At 51.5% G+C, this 25,936-nt stretch overlaps 1 protein-coding gene across 2 annotated transcripts in view; it reads left to right on the top strand.

The window, feature by feature from the left end:
* The window catches only part of LOC137357140 (cell division cycle and apoptosis regulator protein 1-like), a 135,058-nt gene that overhangs the window by 71,821 nt on the left and 37,301 nt on the right, over positions 1 to 25,936 (top strand). For both annotated transcript variants that reach the window (XM_068023216.1, XM_068023215.1), the window contains 3 exons: positions 2,356 to 2,469; positions 5,255 to 5,421; positions 6,921 to 7,131. In XM_068023216.1, the coding sequence (XP_067879317.1) occupies positions 2,356 to 2,469; positions 5,255 to 5,421; positions 6,921 to 7,131 (492 nt within the window). The remainder of the gene's footprint in view (positions 1 to 2,355; positions 2,470 to 5,254; positions 5,422 to 6,920; positions 7,132 to 25,936) is intronic.

The following is a 25,936-nucleotide window of genomic DNA, read 5'->3' as shown; positions in this document are numbered from 1 at the left end:
GCCCCCCCCTCTCTCTCTCGCCCCCCCCTCTCTCTCTCGCCCCCCCCTCTCTCTCTCGCCCCCCCCTCTCTCTCTCGCCCCCCCCTCTCTCTCTCGCCCCCCCCTCTCTCTCTCGCCCCCCCCTCTCTCTCTCGCCCCCCCTCTCTCTCTCGCCCCCCCTCTCTCTCTCGCCCCCCCTCTCTCTCTCGCCCCCCCTCTCTCTCTCGCCCCCCCTCTCTCTCTCGCCCCCCCTCTCTCTCTCGCCCCCCCTCTCTCTCTCGCCCCCCCTCTCTCTCTCGCCCCCTCTCTCTCTCTCGCCCCCTCTCTCTCTCTCGCCCCCTCTCTCTCTCTCGCCCCCTCTCTCTCTCTCGCCCCCTCTCTCTCTCTCGCCCCCTCTCTCTCTCTCGCCCCCCTCTCTCTCTCTCGCCCCCCCTCTCTCTCTCGCCCCCCCTCTCTCTCTCGCCCCCCCTCTCTCTCTCGCCCCCCCTCTCTCTCTCGCCCCCCCTCTCTCTCTCGCCCCCCCTCTCTCTCTCGCCCCCTCTCTCTCTCGCCCCCTCTCTCTCTCGCCCCCTCTCTCTCTCGCCCCCTCTCTCTCTCGCCCCCTCTCTCTCTCGCCCCCTCTCTCTCTCGCCCCCTCTCTCTCTCGCCCCCTCTCTCTCTCGCCCCCTCTCTCTCTCGCCCCCTCTCTCTCTCGCCCCCTCTCTCTCTCGCCCCCTCTCTCTCTCGCCCCCTCTCTCTCTCGCCCCCTCTCTCTCTCGCCCCCTCTCTCTCTCGCCCCCTCTCTCTCTCGCCCCCTCTCTCTCTCGCCCCCTCTCTCTCTCGCCCCCTCTCTCTCTCGCCCCCTCTCTCTCTCGCCCCCTCTCTCTCTCGCCCCCTCTCTCTCTCGCCCCCTCTCTCTCTCGCCCCCTCTCTCTCTCGCCCCCTCTCTCTCTCGCCCCCTCTCTCTCTCGCCCCCTCTCTCTCTCGCCCCCTCTCTCTCTCGCCCCCTCTCTCTCTCGCCCCCCTCTCTCTCTCGCCCCCCTCTCTCTCTCGCCCCCTCTCTCTCTCGCCCCCTCTCTCTCTCGCCCCCTCTCTCTCTCGCCCCCTCTCTCTCTCGCCCCCTCTCTCTCTCGCCCCCTCTCTCTCTCGCCCCCTCTCTCTCTCGCCCCCTCTCTCTCTCTCGCCCCCTCTCTCTCTCGCCCCCTCTCTCTCTCGCCCCCTCTCTCTCTCGCCCCCTCTCTCTCTCGCCCCCTCTCTCTCTCGCCCCCTCTCTCTCTCGCCCCCTCTCTCTCTCGCCCCCTCTCTCTCTCGCCCCCTCTCTCTCTCGCCCCCTCTCTCTCTCGCCCCCTCTCTCTCTCGCCCCCTCTCTCTCTCGCCCCCTCTCTCTCTCGCCCCCTCTCTCTCTCGCCCCCTCTCTCTCTCGCCCCCTCTCTCTCTCGCCCCCTCTCTCTCTCGCCCCCTCTCTCTCTCGCCCCCTCTCTCTCTCGCCCCCTCTCTCTCTCGCCCCCTCTCTCTCTCGCCCCCTCTCTCTCTCGCCCCCTCTCTCTCTCGCCCCCTCTCTCTCTCGCCCCCTCTCTCTCTCGCCCCCTCTCTCTCTCGCCCCCTCTCTCTCTCGCCCCCTCTCTCTCTCGCCCCCTCTCTCTCTCGCCCCCTCTCTCTCTCGCCCCCTCTCTCTCTCGCCCCCTCTCTCTCTCGCCCCCTCTCTCTCTCGCCCCCTCTCTCTCTCGCCCCCTCTCTCTCTCGCCCCCTCTCTCTCTCGCCCCCTCTCTCTCTCGCCCCCTCTCTCTCTCGCCCCCTCTCTCTCTCGCCCCCTCTCTCTCTCGCCCCCTCTCTCTCTCGCCCCCTCTCTCTCTCGCCCCCTCTCTCCCTCGCCCCCTCTCTCCCTCGCCCCCTCTCTTTCTCTCTCTCTCCCTCTGTCTCTCTCTCTCTCCCTCTGTCTCTCTCTCTCTCCCTCTGTCTCTCTCTCTCTCCCTCTGTCTCTCTCTCTCTCCCTCTGTCTCTCTCCCTCTCCCTCTGTCTCTCTCCCTCTGTCCCTCTCTCTCTTCCCTCTCTATCTCTGTCACACATACACACAATAGTATCCCTGTCCAGTTGCAGTTGATACTGAATATCTTTCCTGAAGGTTACAGCATCGCCATGTGCACATAAAATCTTCGACTCCTTCGGATTTGAAGCGTTCCAATTATCTCAAAGGGTTTTAGGGAAAGGGCATGGTAACCAGACTGGGCCAGACCACTCCAGATCAAGAGTTAATACCGTTGCGAAGGGCCAAATGGCTGTAATTTCTAAGAATCTGTTTGCTGTTTCGAGTCTTGCCTGAATTTGGAAGTGAAGTTGTTTCTGCTGTTCTCTGGTTGTCTCCAGTCCTTTTACTGATTTGTCTGATTGGCATGATAGGTGATACTCTTGTCGTGCCCTGACCTCCAGGAGCTATACCGCCAAGCGTGCAGATTGGCTGAGGTACCGAAAGAGACAGCTGGGGTTCCTCAACATCCTACCAAACTGATTAAGGTAAGTTTTTGGTAATAGATCTTTGTGAAGGGATTTTTTCTCTCCCAGTTTTTTTCCGAGAGTGGGGAGGGGGTGGGTAGTGGTACTGCATCATACGCAGGTGGCAGATTTTTTGTTTGTGAGCCTACACCGTCAGGTTTATCTACCACTGAGAGCATCACTGCTGAGCCCAAAGCTATCCTCACTCACTGTCCCCTCACTCAGATGTCCCACTGATGAGTGATCATGGCAAAGCAGCAGTCCTGACTCTTAAAGCATTGAGGTGAATTTTCACACCCAGCTGGCGTTGAGATCAATCCAATTCCATGTTGCTTCGACATGGACCCTTGGGACTCTCTGCTTTAGATAGCTCAGTGTGATGCCACCTGGTGTCATTGCCAACAGCTCTTTGAACCTTTACTCCAGGGTGACGCGTTAAGTACTGAGGGATCACTGCACCATCAGAGAGTCAGTCTGGAGGAAGCGCCGCATGGTCGGAGGGGCAGTACCGGGGGACGCTGCATGGTCAGAAGGGCAGTACTGGGGGACGCTGCATGGTCTGAAGGGCAGTACCGGGGGACGCTGCATGGTCAGAAGGGCAGTACCGGGGGACGCTGCATGGTCAGAAGGGCAGTACCGGGGGACGCTGCATGGTCAGAAGGGCAGTACCGGGGGACGCTGCATGGTCAGAAGGGCAGTACCGGGGGAGCGCTGCATGATCAGAGGGGCAGTACCGAGGGAGCGCTGCATGGTCAGAGGGGCAGTACCGGGGGACGCTGCATGGTCAGAAGGGCAGTACCGGGGGACGCTGCATGGTCAGAAGGGCAGTACCGGGGGACGCTGCATGGTCAGAAGGGCAGTACCGGGGGACGCTGCATGGTCAGAAGGGCAGTACCGGGGGAGCGCTGCATGATCAGAGGGGCAGTACCGAGGGAGCGCTGCATGGTCAGAGGGGCAGTACCGGGGGACGCTGCATGGTCAGAAGGGCAGTACCGGGGGACGCTGCATGGTCAGAAGGGCAGTACCGGGGGACGCTGCATGGTCAGAAGGGCAGTACCGAGGGAGCGCTGCATGGTCAGAGGGGCAGTACCGAGGGAGCGCTGCATGGTCAGAGGGGCAGTACCGAGGGAGCGCTGCATGATCAGAGGGGCAGTACCGAGGGAGCGCTGCATAGTCGGAGGGGCAGTACCGGGGGAGCGCTGCATGGTCAGAGGGGCAGTACCGGGGGACGCTGCATGGTCAGAAGGGCAGTACCGGGGGACGCTGCATGGTCAGAGGGGCAGTACCGAGGGAGCGCTGCATGGTCAGAGGGGCAGTACCGAGGGAGCGCTGCATGGTCAGAGGGGCAGTACCGAGGGAGCGCTGCATGGTCAGAGGGGCAGTACCGAGGGAGCGCTGCATGATCAGAGGGGCAGTACCGAGGGAGCGCTGCATAGTCGGAGGGGCAGTACCGGGGGACGCTGCATGGTCAGAGGGGCAGTACCGAGGGAGCGCTGCATGGTCAGAGGGGCAGTACCGGGGGAGCGCTGCATGGTCAGAGGGGCAGTACCGAGGGAGCGCTGCATAGTCGGAGAGACAGTACCGAGGGAGTGCTGCATGGTCGGAGGGGCAGTACCGAGGGAGCGCTGCATGGTCAGAAGGGCAGTACCGAGGGAGCGCTGCATGGTCGGAGGGGCAGTACCGAGGGAGCACTGCATGGTCAGAAGGGCAGTACCGAGGGAGCGCTGCATGGTCGGAGAAACAGTACCGAGGGAGCGCTACATGGTCGGAGGGGCAGTACCGAGGGAGTGCTGCATGGTCGGAGGGGCAGTACCGAGGGACACTGCATGGTCAGAGGGCATTACTGAGGGAGCGCTGCATGGTCGGAGAAACAGTACCGAGGGAGCGCTACATGGTCGGAGGGGCAGTACCGAGGGAGTGCTGCATGGTCGGAGGGGCAGTACCGAGGGACACTGCATGGTCAGAGGGCATTACTGAGGGAGCGCTGCATGGTTGGAGGGGCAGTACGAGGGAGTGCTGCATGGTTGGAGGGGCACTACGACGGAGTGCTGCATGGTCGGAGGGGCAGTACGACGGAGTGCTGCATGGTTGGAGGGGCACTACGACGGAGTGCTGCATGGTCGGAGGGGCAGTACCGGGGGAGTGCTGCATGGTCGGAGGGGCACTACGACGGAGTGCTGCATGGTCGGAGGGGCAGTACCGAGGGAGCGCTGCATGATCGGAGGGGCGGTACCGAGGGACACTGCATTGTCAGAGGGCAGTACTGAGGGAGCACTGCATGGTCGCAGGGGCAGTATGAGGGAGTGCTGCATGGTCGGAGGGGCAGTACGGAAGGACGCTGCACTGTAAGAGGTGTTGTCTTTTGGACGGGTCGTTAAACTGAGGCCCCATCAGCCCCCTTGTGAGAGTACAAGGTCCCCTGGCATTATTCGAGGAAGGATCGGGGAAATGTACCCACTGTCGTGGAGCCAGTATGAATCCCTGAACTAACTTCACTAAAAGATCATTTATCTCTCGCTTTTTGTTGGATCTTGCTGTGTGCAATTTGGCTGCCGTGTTTCTAACTTTGCAACAGTGATCACACTTCAGAAGTATACATCATTGACTGTGAACTGCTTAGGGATGTCCTGAGGCTATTACGGGCACTCGAGAAATGTAAATTATTCTTCTCTGTTGGGATCTCAAGCAGTTTGTTCGTTGTCACTTCACCAGAATGCATGCTTGGGCTTCAGTTCTGCACTGCCTTGTTTGTGGATTTCATCCTTCTCATCATCTCTCTCTCTCTATCTCCCGTTCCTTTGTGCAGCTCTTGGTGGGGATGAAGGGCCAGGAGGAGGCTGTGCTGATTGGGGGGTGTTGGTCTCCTTCTCTTGATGGTCCAGGCCCAGATAAAGACCCCAGGGTACTGATCAAGACAGCCATTCGCACCACAAAGTCCCTGACTGGCATTGACCTGAGCGTCTGCACTCAATGGTGAGTTTGCGATCTGGCAGAAGAGTGGGTGGGCATGGTCGGTGTGCATGCATGTCACTGTACTGAGGGGTGCTGGAAGCTCGATGGAGGAGCATGAGACTAACATTACTGAGGAGAACACAGTGCGTCATGTAAAGCAGTGTAGGAAAAAGATCCAGTTCCACCACGCACTACATAACTTAGTGCTGGTGATGCGAGTACTGCGTCAATGGAACAAATTCCCCCATCACTGAACATGACCTTGAAGTTTGGGACTCAAAGAACACGCAGAACATGGCAACACTGCACAGTGACGAGGCGATTTGCACCCAATAGGGTAACACACGGGTAGCTCAGAAGTGACACTGGGTGAGGGATTCACAAAAGTGTGACACAGCAGCTTTGGTCCTGGGTCTTTCTTGCCATTGGCCACACAGGCCTCGAATAAACATGAATGCTCTCTGAGTTGTGAGAACACTGGCCTTTCATGTGCCCTGGAAATTTGGAGTTGTGATGATGATAGATGTGATGTGATGTTTGGCTCCTGCTGCACACAGTTGGGAGGCTAGCATCATGTCTGCAGTCATTTGTTGGCTGTGTTCTGCATTTCAAGGGCCTTTTGGCTTCCTGGTTAAGTATTCTGAATGGTGAAACATTGATGCAAGTTGAGCAAGTCCCTAATATTGAAAACAAATCTCCTCTTGGGGCCCAGTGCCCGGCAGAGTTTATCAGTGCCCAGCCTGCAGGGTCTCTGCTCTGTGGAGCAAGGCCCTGTCTTATCACTGGCATGTTTGTTTCTGTTGTGTGTGATGCATCGAAGCGGTTATGTGTTTGAGCTGTGCATTTTTAAAGCCAAAACTAAAAGGAACTCTTGAGCAGGCGAATGGTTGCTGCTCATGATGACCTTCCTGGATTAGCCTTGCAGACATTGGCTGAAGGTGGGGAGGGGGCTCGGCATGTGGGTGGTTCTAATCAATGTGTGGAAGTTGAACTGGCACAGGGGTCTCTCTCCCCAGAATGGGCTGGCTGGCCTTCACCCGTGTCCCTGTTTATGTTCTGAGGGGCAGAAGTTCCCATCGTGAGGAAGCTGGGCAAGGAAGGATCACAATTATGGTCATTTCATTACTGAGTCTACCGATGTGAGGCCAACTGAATCACTGACCTCCAGCTGATCTGATCCACCTGCAGGATACTGGGGATTGTCCAACCCTCTGTTTGGGGACAAGACAGGTGATCACACTATTACTCACTGTCTCTTGAGCCAGCTTTGCAGAGGTGGTGCAGGAGATGCCCTTTCCCCAGGGGGAATCTGGAAGCTTAGCCTGGCTATACAGCTGCCGTAGAGTGCAGTGGAAAGGGGAATGAGGCAAATAGGGAATGAAAGCCTTGCCGTTGGGCAGGTTGGGGGTCGGGGGGTTATTAAAAGCTGCGGAATGATGCGTCACAGTAGACTGAGCATTGACGTTGGATTTCTGGTCCTGTGTGCTGTTATATCCAGTAATCCTCTTCCCTTGTGACAGGTTTCGCTTTGCTGAGATTCGCTACCATCAGCCTGGAGAGCTCCGTGAGGGGCGGCAGCTCCCAGCCCGCGTGGAGACTGTGGTTGTATTTCTGCCGGATGTTTGGCATTGCCTCCCTACTCGCTTGGAGTGGGACGCACTGTCCCTGGGATATACGCAACAGCTGACTGACAGGGACCAGGCAGAGCACAAGGACACGGACCGAGATGAGGCATTGAATCTTTTTTTATTACTCCATTCTCTTACACACACACACACACACACACACACACACACACACACACACAGATGTGCATGCGCCTGTAACCCTCCACGTGCATATCGGGGTGACCTGGAGCACTCGGTTGACGTGAGCATTTGCCGTCACTAAAAGATTCTGACCCTGAGATTTTCCAGTTTGGAGCTGAGAATTGTCACAGCTCTGAAGGGCACTCTGTGTGAATGTGGAGGGGGATCACTCACTCAAACACTGTAACCTACTGCTCACATCTCAATTCCTCAAACAGAGTCAGGTGGTACAAGAGCTGGCATCTGACGAGATCTTTTAAAATGAATGAAGTGCTTGTCCAGGAGCGCAGGCTGCAGCCTTTTCCCTTCAGTTCTCAGTCTGGAGCAAGGTGACATTCTCAGCGGAGAGCTGTCTACCTGTTAGTGAACCATAGTGAAGGAAACAGTGAGAGGGGCTCTTCAATGATTACTGGCTAGTGACAAATTGGATCATTCCTTTCGGCGAGGCGAGGGGCCTGGGGTTAAGGCTCAGAATAACAAACTGAACCTTCTTCCACCGTACGCAAGATGCTGCACCGCAGAGTGACCGAACTCAGGTCAGACTGTGATTCCACCACAGGGTGATAGGAGGAGGGTCAGACTGTAATTCCCCATAGAGTGATGGGACGGGGGGGGTCAGTCTGTGATTTTCCACAGAGTGAAAAGACGAGTGTCAGTGTGATTTTCCACAGAGTGAAAGGACTAGGGTATGTCTGTGATTTTCCACAGAGTGAAAGGACGAGGGTCAGTCTGTGATTTTCCACAGAGTGAAAGGACTAGGGTATGTCTGTGATTTTCCACAGAGTGAAAGGACGAGGGTCAGTCTGTGATTTTCCACAGAGTGAAAGGACGAGGGTCAGTCTGTGATTTTCCACAGAGTGAAGGGACTAGGGTCAGTCTGTGATTTTCCACACAGTGATGGGACGAGGGTCAGTCTGTGATTTTCCACAGAGTGAAAGGACTAGGGTATGTCTGTGATTTTCCACACAGTGATGGGACGAGGGTCAGTCTGTGATTTTCCACAGAGTGAAAGGACGAGGGTCAGTCTGTGATTTTCCACAGAGTGAAAGGACGAGGGTCAGTCTGTGATTTTCCACAGAGTGAAGGGACTAGGGTCAGTCTGTGATTTTCCACAGAGTGAAAGGACGAGGGTCAGTCTGTGATTTTCCACAGAGTGAAAGGACGAGGGTCAGTCTGTGATTTTCCACAGAGTGAAAGGACTAGGGTATGTCTGTGATTTTCCACACAGTGATGGGACGAGGGTCAGTCTGTGATTTTCCACAGAGTGAAAGGACGAGGGTCAGTCTGTGATTTTCCACAGAGTGAAAGGACGAGGGTCAGTCTGTGATTTTCCACAGAGTGAAGGGACTAGGGTCAGTCTGTGATTTTCCACAGAGTGAAAGGACGAGGGTCAGTCTGTGATTTTCCACAGAGTGAAAGGACGAGGGTCAGTCTGTGATTTTCCACAGAGTGAAAGGACGAGGGTCAGTCTGTGATTTTCCACAGAGTGAAAGGACGAGGGTCAGTCTGTGATTTTCCACAGAGTGAAAGGACGAGGGTCAGTCTGTGATTTTCCACAGAGTGAAAGGACGAGGGTCAGTCTGTGATTTTCCACAGAGTGAAAGGACGAGGGTCAGTCTGTGATTTTCCAGAGAGTGAAAGGACGAGGGTCAGTCTGTGATTTTCCACAGAGTGAAAGGACGAGAGTCAGTCTGTGATTTTCCACAGAGTGAAAGGACGAGGGTCAGTCTGTGATTTTCCACAGAGTGAAAGGACGAGGGTCAGTCTGTGATTTTCCACAGAGTGAAGGGACGAGCGTCAGTCTGTGATTTTCCACAGAGTGAAAGGACGAGGGTCAGTCTGTGATTTTCCACAGAGTGAAAGGACGAGGGTCAGTCTGTGATTTTCCACAGAGTGAAAGGACAAGCGTCAGTCTGAGATTTTCCACAGAGTGAAAGGACTAGGGTATGTCTGTGATTTTCCACAGAGTGGAGGGACGAGGGTCAGTCTGTGATTTTCCACAGAGTGGAGGGACGAGGGTCAGTCTGTGATTTTCCACAGAGTGAAAGGACGAGGGTCAGTCTGTGATTTTCCACAGAGTGAAAGGACGAGGGTCAGTCTGTGATTTTCCACAGAGTGAAAGGACAAGCGTCAGTCTGAGATTTTCCACAGAGTGAAAGGACAAGGGTCAGTCTGTGATTTTCCACAGAGTGAAAGGACGAGTGTCAGTCTGTGATTTTCCGCAGAGTGAAAGGACGAGGGTCAGTCTGTGATTTTCCACAGAGTGAAAGGACGAGGGTCAGTCTGTGATTTTCCACAGAGTGAAAGGACTAGGGTATGTCTGTGATTTTCCACACAGTGATGGGACGAGGGTCAGTCTGTGATTTTCCACAGAGTGAAAGGACGAGGGTCAGTCTGTGATTTTCCACAGAGTGAAAGGACGAGGGTCAGTCTGTGATTTTCCACAGAGTGAAAGGACGAGGGTCAGTCTGTGATTTTCCACATATTTCCAAGTACTAATCCAAGCTCTAAGTTCATCTGCCGCCTTAGGGCGGCACAGTGGCGCAGTGGTTAGCACCGCAGCCTCACAGCTCCAGGGACCCGGGTTCAATTCTGGGTACTGCCTGTGTGGAGTTTGCAAGTTCTCCCTGTGTCTGCGTGGGTTTCCTCCGGGTGCTCCGGTTTCCTCCCACATGCCAAAGACTTGCAGGTTGATGGGTTAATTGGCCATTATAAATTGCCCCTAGTATAGGTAGGTGGTAGGGAAATATAGGGACAGGTGGGGATGTGGTAGGAATATGGAATTAGTGTAGGATTAGTATAAATGGGTGGTTGTTGGTCGGCACAGACTCGGTGGGCCGAAGGGCCTGTTACAGTGCTGTATCTCTAAACTAAAACTAAACTAAACTGAAAGGACGAGGGTCAGTCTGTGCTTCCCCTCAGAGAGGTGGGACGAGGGTCAGTACCTGAGATTTCCCACAGGGTGGTGTGTTGTTGCTCAGCCTGTCATTTTCCGCAGCCTGTTGGGTACATGGAGTACCTGTGCTGTGTGTTGTAGACATGCAGTGGGGTGGCTCTTTCTTGGTACATTCCTTCTACTTAGCAGTCTGAATTTATTGGCCCCTGTGACTGTAGAGGCTGGATTGCCCTCCATTTGCTCCAAACAGAAAAACATGCATTCCTGGCCTGACACTGAAAATAGGAACAAATTCATTAGCTCCCAAAGACTCTGTTTAAGGAAATGTGTTGGCACACGTGCGTGCACAGACACACACAGACGAATACACCTGTGCCACACACACAGCTACCTACCTATCTCTGTGACATCCCTCCACACCTTCTGAAACACTGTTTATGATGTAGTTTGCCGGACAATGTGCTGTTCATTCCCCTGACAGGCTTTCTCACTTCAACTCCCTGTGTGTTCAGCATCCTGCCAATGTAAGGGAGGTACAACTCCCTTTGTGTGTGGCCCATTCGTGCTTCGGGTATTCAGTCTGATACTTCTGGTGTGATTCCCATCTGCTATTCGACGAACTAACACTATAAAGACTGTTCCTCAGTATATCTCAGAGAGTGCTGTTCCCGGGTGGGGCTCTTCTCAGGGCAGAGCACTTTAATGGTGGAGAAGCTAGTGAGTTTCTGATGCAACTAAGCCTGTTGGTTAGGAGCAGTTAGGAAAGGAGTGGACATAGATATTTTGGATTTGGGCTTCTTCATCATCTTTGGATGGGACCTCCTGACAGAATTCCCCAGTGTTGAAGGATGCCATCAGCAGGCATTCCAGGGTTAAGGAGTTGCATTTATCCGTGTTTCTAACACAGGGCAAGATCCTCACTGGTCGAGATAAGGAAATGTTCGGACCATTTTGGAAGTTCTCCTCCCGAATTTTGGCCACTTGAGGACTGACACAGCACTTCTTGATAGAAGATTGGTACCAGTGACAGACCTGTACCCACCAGTACTGTACCCCATTGTTAGACATTGACAGACCTGTACCCACCACTACTGTACCCCATTGTTATACATTGACAGACCTGTACCCACCACTACTGTACCCCATTGTTATACATTGACAGACCTGTACCCACCAGTACTGTACCCTATTGTTAGACAGTGACAGACCTGTACCCACCAGTACTGTACCCCATTGTTATACATTGACAGACCTGTACCCACCAGGACTGTACCCCATTGTTAGACATTGACAGACCTGTACCCACCAGTACTGTACCCCAGTGTTATACATTGACAGACCTGTACCCACCAGGACTGTACCCCATTGTTAGACAGTGACAGACCTGTACCCACCAGTACTGTACCCCCGTGTTAGACAGTGACAGACCTGTACCCACCACTACTGTACCCCATTGTTATACAGTGACAGACCTGTACCCACCAGTACTGTACCCCATTGTTATACATTGACAGACCTGTACCCACCAGTACTGTACCCCAGTGTTATACAGTGACAGACCTGTACCCACCAGTACTGTACCCCATTGTTATCCATTGACAGACCTGTACCCACCAGTACTGTACCCCCGTGTTAGACAGTGACAGACCTGTACCCACCAGTACTGTACACCCGTGTTAGACAGTGACAGACCTGTACCCACCAGTACTGTACCCCAGTGTCAGATAGTGACAGACCTGTACCCACCAGTACTGTACCCCATTGTTAGACATTGACAGACCTGTACCCACCAGTACTGTACCCCATTGTTAGACAGTGACAGACCTGTACCCACCAGTACTGTACCCCATTGTTAGACATTGACAGACCTGTACCCACCAGTACTGTACCCCATTGTTATACATTGACAGACCTGTACCCACCAGTACTGTTCCCCAGTGTTATACAGTGACAGACCTGTACCCACCAGTACTGTACCCCATTGTTAGACATTGACAGACCTGTACCCACCAGTACTGTTCCCCAGTGTTATACAGTGACAGACCTGTACCCACCAGTACTGTACCCCCGTGTTAGACAGTGACAGACCTGTACCCACCAGTACTGTACCCCATTGTTAGACATTGACAGACCTGTACCCACCAGTACTGTTCCCCAGTGTTATACAGTGACAGACCTGTACCCACCAGTACTGTACCCCCGTGTTAGACAGTGACAGACCTGTACCCACCAGTACTGTACCCCCGTGTTAGACAGTGACAGACCTGCACCCACCAGTCCTGTACCCCAGTGTTATACAGTGACAGACCTGTACCCACCAGTACTGTACCCCATTGTTAGACATTGACAGACCTGTACCCACCAGTACTGTACCCCAGTGTTATACAGTGACAGACCTGTACCCACCAGTACTGTACCCCAGTGTTATACAGTGACAGACCTGTACCCGCCAGTACTGTACCCCAGTGTTATACAGTGACAGACCTGTACCCACCAGTACTGTACCCCCGTGTTAGACAGTGACAGACCTGCACCCACCAGTCCTGTACCCCAGTGTTATACATTGACAGACCTGTACCCACCAGTACTGTACCCCATTGTTATACATTGACAGACCTGTACCCACCAGTACTGTACCCCATTGTTAGACATTGACTGACCTGTACCCACCAGTACTGTACCCCCGTGTTAGACAGTGACAGACCTGCACCCACCAGTCCTGTACCCCCGTGTTAGACAGTGACAGACCTGTACCCACCAGTACTGTACCCCCGTGTTAGACAGTGACAGACCTGCACCCACCAGTCCTGTACCCCAGTGTTATACATTGACAGACCTGTACCCACCAGTACTGTACCCCATTGTTATACATTGACAGACCTGTACCCACCAGTACTGTACCCCATTGTTATACAGTGACAGACCTGTACCCACCAGTACTGTACCCCATTGTTATACATTGACAGACCTGTACCCACCAGTACTGTACCCCATTGTTAGACATTGACAGACCTGTACCCACCAGTACTGTACCCAGTGTTATACATTGACAGACCTGTACCCACCAGTACTGTACCCCCGTGTTAGACAGTGACAGACCTGTACCCACCAGTACTGTACCCCCGTGTTAGACAGTGACAGACCTGTACCCACCAGTACTGTACCACCGTGTTGGACAGTGACAGACCTGTACTCACCAGTACTGTACCCCATTGTTATACATTGACAGACCTGTACCCACCAGTACTGTACCCCCGTGTTAGACAGTGACAGACCTGTACCCACCAGTACTGTACCCCAGTGTTATACAGTGACAGACCTGTACCCACCAGTACTGTACCACCGTGTTGGACAGTGACAGACCTGTACCCACCAGTACTGTACCACCGTGTTGGACAGTGACAGACCTGTACCCACCAGTACTGTACCCCCGTGTTAGACAGTGACAGACCTGTACCCACCAGTACTGTACCCCATTGTTATACATTGACAGACCTGTACCTACCAGTACTGTACCCCCGTGTTGGACAGTGACAGACCTGTCCCCACCAGTACTGGACCCCATTGTTATACATTGACAGACCTGTACCCACCAGTACTGTACCCCATTGTTATACATTGACAGACCTGTACCCACCAGTACTGTACTCCATTGTTTTACATTGACAGACCTGTACCCACCAGTCCTGAACCCCCGTGTAAGACAGTGACAGACCTGTACCCACCAGTACTGTACCCCATTGTTATACATTGACAGACCTGTACCCACCAGTACTGTACCCCATTGTTATACATTGACAGACCTGTACCCACCAGTACTGTACCCCAGTGTTATACAGTGACAGACCTGTACCCACCAGTACTGTACCCCAGTGTTATACAGTGACAGACCTGTACCCACCAGTACTGTACCCCAGTGTTATACAGTGACAGACCTGTACCCACCAGTACTGTACCCCATTGTTATACATTGACAGACCTGTACCCACCAGTACTGTACCCCATTGTTATACATTGACAGACCTGTACCCACCAGTACTGTACCCCAGTGTTATACAGTGACAGACCTGTACCCACCAGTACTGTACCACCGTGTTGGACAGTGACAGACCTGTACCCACCAGTACTGTACCCCATTGTTATACATTGACAGACCTGTACCCACCAGTACTGTACCCCAGTGTTATACAGTGACAGACCTGTACCCACCAGTACTGTACCCCAGTGTTATACAGTGACAGACCTGTCCCCACCAGTACTGTACCCCAGTGTTATTCAGAGACAGACCTGTACCCACCAGTACTGTACCCCATTGTTATACATTGACAGACCTGTACCCACCAGTACTGTACCCCAGTGTTATACAGTGACAGACCTGTACTCACCAGTACTGTACCCCAGTGTTATACAGTGACAGACCTGTACCCACCAGTACTGTACCCCAGTGTTATACAGTGACAGACCTGTACCCACCAGTACTGTACCCCAGTGTTATACAGTGACAGACCTGTACCCACCAGTACTGTACCCCAGTGTTATACAGTGACAGACCTGTCCCCACCAGTACTGTACCCCAGTGTTATTCAGAGACAGACCTGTACCCACCAGTACTGTACCCCATTGTTATACATTGACAGACCTGTACTCACCAGTACTGTACCCCATTGTTATACATTGACAGACCTGTACCCACCAGTACTGTACCCCAGTGTTAGACAGTGACAGACCTGTACCCACCAGTACTGTACCCCAGTGTTATACAGTGACAGACCTGTACTCACCAGTACTGTACCCCAGTGTTATACAGTGACAGACCTGTACCCACCAGTACTGTACCCCAGTGTTATACAGTGACAGACCTGTACCCACCAGTACTGTACCCCAGTGTTATACAGTGACAGACCTGTACCCACCAGTACTGTACCCCAGTGTTATACAGTGACAGACCTGTCCCCACCAGTACTGTACCCCAGTGTTATTCAGAGACAGACCTGTACCCACCAGTACTGTACCCCATTGTTATACATTGACAGACCTGTACTCACCAGTACTGTACCCCATTGTTATACATTGACAGACCTGTACCCACCAGTACTGTACCCCAGTGTTAGACAATGACAGACCTGTACCCACCAGTACTGTACCCCAGTGTTATACAGTGACAGACCTGTCCCCACCAGTACTGTACCCCAGTGTTATTCAGAGACAGACCTGTATCCACCAGTACTGTACCCCATTGTTATACAGTGACAGACCTGTACCCACCAGTACTGTACCCCATTGTTATACAGTGACAGACCTGTACCCACCAGTCCTGTACCCCAGTGTTATACAGTGACAGACCTGTACCCACCAGTACTGTACCCCAGTGTTATACAGTGACAGACCTGTACCCACCAGTCCTGTACCCCATTGTTATACATTGACAGACTTGTACCACCAGTCCTGTACCCCAGTGTTATACAGTGACAGACTTGTACCCCATTGTTAGACAGTGACAGACCTGTACCCACCAGTACTGTACCCCATTGTTATACAGTGACAGACCTGTACCCACCAGTACTGTACCCCATTGTAATACATTGACAGACCTGTACCCACCAGTACTGTACCCCCGTGTTAGACAGTGACTGACCTGTACTCACCAGTACTGTACCCCATTGTTATACAGTGACAGACCTGTACCCACCAGTCCTGTACCCCAGTGTTATACAGTGACAGACTTGTACCCCAGTGTTATACATTGACAGACCTGTACCCACCAGTACTGTACCCCATTGTAATACATTGACAGACCTGTACCCACCAGTACTGTACCCCATTGTTATACATTGACAGACTTGTACCCACCAGTACTGTACCCCCGTGTTAGACAGTGACTGACCTGTACTCACCAGTACTGTACCCCATTGTTATACAGTGACAGACCTGTACCCACCAGTCCTGTACCCCAGTGTTATACAGTGACAGACTTGTACCCCAGTGTTATACATTGACAGACCTGTACCCACCAGTACTGTACCCCATTGTAATACATTGACAGACCTGTACCCACCAGTACTGTACCCCATTGTTATACATTGACAGACTTGTACCCACCAGTCCTGTACCCCAGTGTTATACAGTGACAGACCTGTACCCACCAGTACTGTACCCCAGTGTTATACAGTGACAGACCTGTACCCACCAGTACTGTACCCCATTGTTATACATTGACAGACCTGTACCCACCAGTACTGTACCCCAGTGTTATACAGTGACAGACCTGTACCCACCAGTACTGTACCCCATTGTTATACATTGACAGACTTGTACCACCAGTCCTGTACCCCAGTGTTATACAGTGACAGACTTGTACCCCATTGTTATACATTGACAGACCTGTACCCACCAGTACTGTACCCCAGTGTTATACAGTGACAGACCTGTACCCACCAGTACTGTACCCCAGTGTTATACAGTGACAGACCTGTACCCACCAGTACTGTACTCCAGTGTTAGACAGTGACAGACTTGTACCCCATTGTTATACATTGACAGACCTGTACCCACCAGTACTGTACCCCAGTGTTATACAGTGACAGACCTGTACCCACCAGTACTGTACCCCAGTGTTATGCAGTGACAGACTTGTATCCCATTGTTATACATTGACAGACCTGTACCCACCAGTACTGTACCCCAGTGTTATACAGTGACAGACCTGTACCCACCAGTACTGTACCCCAGTGTTATACAGTGACAGACCTGTACCCACCAGTACTGTACCCCAGTGTTATACAGTGACAGACCTGTACCCACCAGTACTGTACCCCAGTGTTATACATTGACAGACTTGTACCACCAGTCCTGTACCCCAGTGTTATACAGTGACAGACTTGTACCCCATTGTTATACATTGACAGACCTGTACCCACCAGTACTGTACCCCAGTGTTATACAGTGACAGACCTGTACCCACCAGTACTGTACCCCAGTGTTATACAGTGACAGACCAGTACCCACCAGTACTGTACCCCAGTGTTATACAGTGACAGACCTGTACCCACCAGTACTGTACTCCAGTGTTAGACAGTGACAGACCTGTACCCACCAGTACTGTACCCCATTGTTCTACATTGACAGACCTGTACCCACCAGTCCTGTACCCCATTGTTATACATTGACAGACTTGTACCACCAGTCCTGTACCCCAGTGTTATACAGTGACAGACTTGTACCCCATTGTAATACATTGACAGACCTGTACCCACCAGTACTGTACCCCATTGTTCGACAGTGACAGACCTGTACCCACCAGTACTGTACCCCACTGTTATGCAGTAACAGACCTGTACCCACCAGTACTGTACCCCATTGTTATACAGTGACAGACTTGTACCCCAGTGTTATACATTGACAGACCTGTACCCACCAGTACTGTACCCCATTGTAATACATTGACAGACCTGTACCCACCAGTACTGTACCCCATTGTTATACATTGACAGACTTGTACCCACCAGTCCTGTACCCCAGTGTTATACAGTGACAGACCTGTACCCACCAGTACTGTACCCCAGTGTTATACAGTGACAGACCTGTACCCACCAGTACTGTACCCCATTGTTATACATTGACAGACCTGTACCCACCAGTACTGTACCCCAGTGTTATACAGTGACAGACCTGTACCCACCAGTACTGTACTCCAGTGTTAGACAGTGACAGACTTGTACCCCATTGTTATACATTGACAGACCTGTACCCACCAGTACTGTACCCCAGTGTTATACAGTGACAGACCTGTACCCACCAGTACTGTACCCCAGTGTTATACAGTGACAGACTTGTATCCCATTGTTATACATTGACAGACCTGTACCCACCAGTACTGTACCCCAGTGTTATACAGTGACAGACCTGTACCCACCAGTACTGTACCCCAGTGTTATACAGTGACAGACCTGTACCCACCAGTACTGTACCCCAGTGTTATACAGTGACAGACCTGTACCCACCAGTACTGTACCCCAGTGTTATACATTGACAGACTTGTACCACCAGTCCTGTACCCCAGTGTTATACAGTGACAGACTTGTACCCCATTGTTATACATTGACAGACCTGTACCCACCAGTACTGTACCCCAGTGTTATACAGTGACAGACCTGTACCCACCAGTACTGTACCCCAGTGTTATACAGTGACAGACCAGTACCCACCAGTACTGTACCCCAGTGTTATACAGTGACAGACCTGTACCCACCAGTACTGTACTCCAGTGTTATACATTGACAGACCTGTACCCACCAGTACTGTACCCCAGTGTTATACAGTGACAGACCTGTACCCACCAGTACTGTACCCCAGTGTTATACAGTGACAGACCTGTCCCCACCAGTACTGTACCCCAGTGTTATACATTGACAGACCTGTACCCACCAGTACTGTACCCCATTGTTATACAGTGACAGACTTGTACCCCATTGTTATACATTGACAGACCTGTACCCACCAGTACTGTACCCCAGTGTTATACAGTGACAGACCAGTACCCACCAGTACTGTACCCCAGTGTTATACAGTGACAGACCTGTACCCACCAGTACTGTACTCCAGTGTTAGACAGTGACAGACCTGTACCCACCAGTACTGTACCCCATTGTTCTACATTGACAGACCTGTACCCACCAGTCCTGTACCCCATTGTTATACATTGACAGACTTGTACCACCAGTCCTGTACCCCAGTGTTATACAGTGACAGACTTGTACCCCATTGTAATACATTGACAGACCTGTACCCACCAGTACTGTACCCCATTGTTCGACAGTGACAGACCTGTACCCACCAGTACTGTACCCCACTGTTATGCAGTAACAGACCTGTACCCACCAGTACTGTACCCCACTGTTATACAGTAACAGACCTGTCCCCACCAGTACTGTACCCCAGTGTTATACATTGACAGACCTGTACCCACCAGTACTGTACCCCAGTGTTATACATTGACAGACCTGTACCCACCAGTACTGTACCCTAGTGTTATTCAGTGACAGACCTGTACCCACCAGTACTGTACCCCCGTGTTATACATTGACAGACCTGTACCCACCAGTACTGTACCCTAGTGTTATTCAGTGACAGACCTGTACCCACCAGTACTGTACCCCATTGTTATACATTGACGAACATGTACCCACCAGTACTGTACCCCATTGTTAGACAGTGACAGACCTGTACCCACCAGTACTGTACCCCACTGTTATGCAGTAACAGACCTGTACCCACCAGTACTGTACCCCACTGTTATACAGTAACAGACCTGTACCCACCAGTACTGTACCCCAGTGTTATACATTGACAGACCTGTACCCACCAGTACTGTACCCCAGTGTTATACAGTGACAGACCTGTACCCACCAGTACTGTACCCCAGTGTTATACATTGACAGACCTGTACCCACCAGTACTGTACCCTAGTGTTATTCAGTGACAGACCTGTACCCACCAGTACTGTACCCTAGTGTTATTCAGTGACAGACCTGTACCCACCAGTACTGTACCCTAGTGTTATTCAGTGACAGACCTGTACCCACCAGTACTGTACTCCAGTGTTATACATTGACAGACCTGTACCCACCAGTACTGTACCCCAGTGTTATACATTGACAGACCTGTACCCACCAGGACTGTACCCCATTGTTATACATTGACGAACATGTACCCACCAGTACTGTACCCCAGTGTTATACATTGACAGACCTGTACCCACCAGTACTGTACCCCAGTGTTATACATTGACAGACCTGTACCCACCAGGACTGTACCCCATTGTTATACATTGACGAACATGTACCCACCAGTACTGTACCCCAGTGTTAGACAGTGACAGACCTGTACCCACCAGTACTGTACCCCATTGTTATACATTGACAGACCTGTACCCACCAGTACTGTACCCAGTGTTATACATTGACAGACCTGTATCCACCAGTACTGTACCCCAGTGTTATACAGTGACAGACCTGTACCCACCAGTCCTGTACCCCATTGTTATACATTGACAGACCTGCATCCACCAGTACTGTACCCCATTGTTATACATTGACAGACCTGTACCCACCAGTACTGTACCCCAGTGTTAGACAGTGACAGACCTGTACCCACCAGTACTGTACCACCGTGTTATACATTGACAGACTTGTACCCACCAGTCCTGTACCCCAGTGTTATACAGTGACAGACCTGTACCCACCAGTACTGTACCCCCGTGTTAGACAGTGACAGACTTGTACCCCATTGTTAGACAGTGACAGACCTGTACCCACCAGTCCTGTACCCCAGTGTTATACAGTGACAGACTTGTACCCACCAGTACTGTACCCCCGTGTTAGACAGTGACAGACTTGTACCCCATTGTTAGACAGTGACAGACCTGTACCCACCAGTACTGTACCCCATTGTTATGCATTGACAGACCTGTACCCACCAGTACTGTACCCCAGTGTTATACAGTGACAGACTTGTACCCCATTGTTAGACAGTGACAGACCTGTACCCACCAGTACTGTACCCCATTGTTATACATTGACAGACCTGTACCCACCAGTCCTGTACCCCAGTGTTATACAGTGACAGACTTGTACCCCATTGTTAGACAGTGACAGACCTGTACCCACCAGTACTGTACCCCATTGTTATGCATTGACAGACCTGTACCCACCAGTACTGTACCCCATTGTAATACATTGACATACCTGTACCCACCAGTACTGTACCCCATTGTTAGACAGTGACAGACCTGTACCCACCAGTACTGTACCCCATTGTTATGCATTGACAGACCTGTACCCGCCAGTACTGTACCCCATTGTTATACATTGACAGACCTGTACCCACCAGTACTGTACCCCAGTGTTAGACAGTGACAGACCTGTACCCAACAGTACTGTACCACCGTGTTATACATTGACAGACTTGTACCCACCAGTCCTGTACCCCAGTGTTATACAGTGACAGACCTGTACCCACCAGTACTGTACCCCACTGTTATGCAGTAACAGACCTGTACCCACCAGTACTGTACCCCATTGTTATACATTGACAGACCTGTACCCACCAGTACTCTACCCCAGTGTTATACATTGACAGACCTGTACCCACCAGTACTGTACTCCAGTGTTATACATTGACAGACCTGTACCCACCAGTACTGTACCCCAGTGTTATACATTGACAGACCTGTACCCACCAGTACTATACCCCAGTGTTATACAGTAACAGACCTGTACCCACCAGTACTGTACCCCAGTGTTATACAGTAACAGACCTGTACCCACCAGTACTGTACCCCACTGTTATACAGTAACAGACCTGTACCCACCAGTACTGTACCCCAGTGTTATACAGTAACAGACCTGTACCCACCAGTACTGTACCCCAGTGTTATACAGTGACAGACCTGTACCCACCAGTACTGTACCCCACTGTTATACAGTAACAGACCTGTACCCACCAGTACTGTACCCCAGTGTTATACATTGACAGACCTGTACCCACCAGTACTGTACCCCAGTGTTATACATTGACAGACCTGTACCCACCAGTACTATACCCCAGTGTTGTACATTGACAGACCTGTACCCACCAGTACTATACCCCATTGTTAGACAGTGACAGACCTGTACCCACCAGTACTGTACCCCAGTGTTATACATTGACAGACCTGTACCCACCAGTACTGTACCCCAGTGTTATACATTGACAGACCTGTACCCACCAGTACTGTACTCCAGTGTTAGACAGTGACAGACCTGTACCCACCAGTACTGTACTCCAGTGTTATACATTGACAGACCTGTACCCACCAGTACTGTACCCTAGTGTTATTCAGTGACAGACCTGTACGCACCAGGACTGTACCCCATTGTTATACATTGACCAACATGTACCCACCTGTACTGTACCCCAGTGTTATACATTGACAGACCTGTACCCACCAGTACTGTACCCCAGTGTTATACATTGACAGACCTGTACCCACCAGTACTGTACTCCAGTGTTAGACAGTGACTGACCTGTACCCACCAGTACTGTACCCCACTGTTATACAGTAACAGACCTGTACCCACCAGTACTGTACCCCAGTGTTATACAGTGACTGACTTGTACCCACCAGTACTGTACCCCACTGTTATACAGTAACAGACCTGTACCCACCAGTACTGTACCCCAGTGTTATACATTGACAGACCTGTACCCACCAGTACTGTACCCCAGTGTTATACATTGACAGACCTGTACCCACCAGTACTGTACCCCAGTGTTATACAGTGACTGACCTGTACCCACCAGTACTGTACCCCACTGTTATACAGTAACAGACCTGTACCCACCAGTACTGTACCCCAGTGTTATACATTGACAGACCTGTACCCACCAGTACTGTACCCCAGTGTTATACATTGACAGACCTGTACCCACCAGTACTGTACCCTAGTGTTATTCAGTGACAGACCTGTACCCACCAGGACTGTACCCCATTGTTATACATTGACAGACCTGTACCCACCAGTACTGTACCCCAGTGTTATACAGTAACAGACCTGTACCCACTAGTACTGTACCCCAGTGTTATACAGTAACAGACCTGTACCCAGCAGTACTGTACCCCAGTGTTATACAGTAACAGACCTGTACCCGCCAGTGCTGTGCTTCAGTGTTAGACAGTGACAGACCTGTACCCACCAGTACTGTACCCCAGTGTTCTACAGTGACAAACATGTACCCACCGGTTCTGTACCCACCAGTACTGTACCCCAGTGTTGTACAGTGACAGACCTGTACACACCAGTACTGTACCCCAGTGTTATACAGTGACAGACCTGTACCCACCAGTACTGTACCCCAGTGTTATACATTGACAGACCTGTACACACCAGTACTGTACCCCAGTGTTGCACAGTGACAGACCTGTACCCACCAGTACTGTACCCCATTGTTATACATTGACAGACCTGTACCCGCCAGTACTGCACCCCAGTGTTTTCCAGTGACAAACATGTACCCACCAGTACTATACCCCATTGTTATACATTGACAGACCTGTACCCACCAGTACTGTACCCCATTGTTAGACAGTGACAGACCTGTACCCACCAGTACTGTACCCCAGTGTTATACAGTAACAGACCTGTACCCACCAGTACTGTACTCCAGTGTTATACATTGACAGACCTGCACCCACCAGTACTGTACCCCAGTGTTATACAGTGACAGACCTGTACCCACCAGTACTGTACCCCAGTGTTATACAGTGACAGACCTGTACCCACCAGTACTGTACCCCAGTGTTATACATTGACAGACCTGTACCCACCAGTACTGTACTCCAGTGTTAGACAGTGACAGACCTGTACCCACCAGTACTGTACCCCATTGTTATACATTGACAGACCTGTACCCACCAGTACTGTACCCCAGTGTTATACAGTGACTGACCTGTACCCACCAGTACTGTACCCCACTGTTATACAGTAACAGACCTGTACCCACCAGTACTGTACCCCAGTGTTATACATTGACAGACCTGTACCCACCAGTACTGTACCCCAGTGTTATACATTGACAGACCTGTACCCACCAGTACTGTACCCCAGTGTTATACATTGACAGACCTGTACCCACCAGTACTGTACCCTAGTGTTATTCAGTGACAGACCTGTACCCACCAGTACTGTACCCTAGTGTTATTCAGTGACAGACCTGTACCCACCAGGACTGTACCCCATTGTTATACATTGACGAACATGTACCCACCAGTACTGTACCCCAGTGTTATACAGTGACTGACCTGTACCCACCAGTACTGTACCCCAGTGTTATACATTGACAGACCTGTACTCACCAGTACTGTACCCCATTGTTATACATTGACAGACCTGTACCCACCAGTACTGTACCCCAGTGTTATACAGTGACTGACCTGTACTCACCAGTACTGTACCCCAGTGTTATACAGTAACAGACCTGTACTCATCAGTACTGTACCCCATTGTTATACAGTGACTGACCTGTACTCACCAGTACTGTACCCCAGTGCTTTACAGTAACAGACCTGTACCCACCAGTACTGTACCCCAGTGTTATACAGTGACTGACCTGTACCCAGCAGTACTGTACCCCATTGTTATACATTGACAGACCTGTACCCACCAGTACTGTACCCCAGTGTTATACAGTAACAGACCTGTACCCACCAGTACTGTACCCCAGTGTTATACAATGACAAACATGTACCCACCAGTACTGTACCCCAGTGTTATCCAGTGACAGACCTGTATCCACCAGTACTGTACCGCAGTGTTATACAGTGACAGACCTGTACCCACCAGTACTGTACCCCATTGTTATCCAGTGACAGACCTGTACCCACCAGTACTGTACCGCAGTGTTATACAGTGCCAGACCTGTACCCACCTGTACTGTACCCCATTGTTATCCAGTAACAGACCTGTACCCACCAGTACTGTACCGCAGTGTTATACAGTAACAGACCTGTCCCCACCAGTACTGTACCCCAGTGTTATACAGTGACAGACCTGGACCCACCAGTACTGTACCCCAGTGTTATACAGTGACAGACCTGTACCCACCAGTACTGTACTCCAGTGTTATACAGTGACAGACCTGTACCCACCAGTACTGTACTCCAGTGTTATACAGTGACAGACCTGTACCCACCAGTACTGTACTCCAGTGTTAGACAGTGACAGACCTGGACCCACCAGTACTGTACCCCAGTGTTATACAGTGACAGACCTGTACCCACCAGTACTGTACTCCAGTGTTATACATTGACTGACCTGTACCCGCCAGTGCTGTGCTTCAGTGTTAGACAGTGACAGACCTGTACCCACCAGTACTGTACCCCAGTGTTATACAGTGACTAACATGTACCCACCAGTACTGTACCCCAGTGTTATACATTGACAGACCTGTACCCGCCAGTACTGTACTCCAGTGTCAGATAGTGACAGACCTGTACTCTCCAGTACTGTACCCCAGTGTTATACATTGACAGACCTGTACCCACCAGTACTGTACCCCAGTGTTATCCAGTGACGAACATGTACCCACCAGTACTGTACCCCAGTGTTATGCAGTGACCGACCTGTACCCACCAGTACTGTACCCCAGTGTTATACAGTGACTAACATGTACCCATCAGTACTGTACCCCAGTGTTATACATTGACAGACCTGTACCCGCCAGTACTGTACTCCAGTGTCAGATAGTGACAGACCTGTACTCTCCAGTACTGTACCCCAGTGTTATACATTGACAGACCTGTACCCACCAGTACTGTACCCCAGTGTTATACATTGACAGACCTGTACCCGCCAGTACTGTGCTCCAGTGTCAGATAGTGACAGACCTGTACTCTCCAGTACTGTACCCCAGTGTTATACATTGACAGACCTGTACCCACCAGTACTGTACCCCAGTGTTATACATTGACAGACCTGTACCCACCAGTACTGTACCCCAGTGTTATACCTTGACAGACCTGTACCCACCAGTACTGTACCCCAGTGTTATACCTTGACAGACCTGTACCCACCAGTACTGTACCCCAGTGTTATACCTTGACAGACCTGTACCCACCTGTACTGTACCCCAGTGTTATACATTGACAGACCTGTACCCACCAGGACTGTACCCCAGTGTTATCCAGTGACGAACATGTACCCACCAGTACTGTACCCCAGTGTTATGCAGTGACAGACCTGTACCCACCAGTACTGTACCCCAGTGTTATACATTGACAGACATGTACCCACCAGGA

This window comes from Heterodontus francisci, chromosome 47 (genome assembly GCF_036365525.1).
Source record: "Heterodontus francisci isolate sHetFra1 chromosome 47, sHetFra1.hap1, whole genome shotgun sequence".
Lineage (NCBI taxonomy): Eukaryota > Metazoa > Chordata > Chondrichthyes > Heterodontiformes > Heterodontidae > Heterodontus > Heterodontus francisci.
This window is presented reverse-complemented; position numbering and strand designations above follow the sequence as displayed.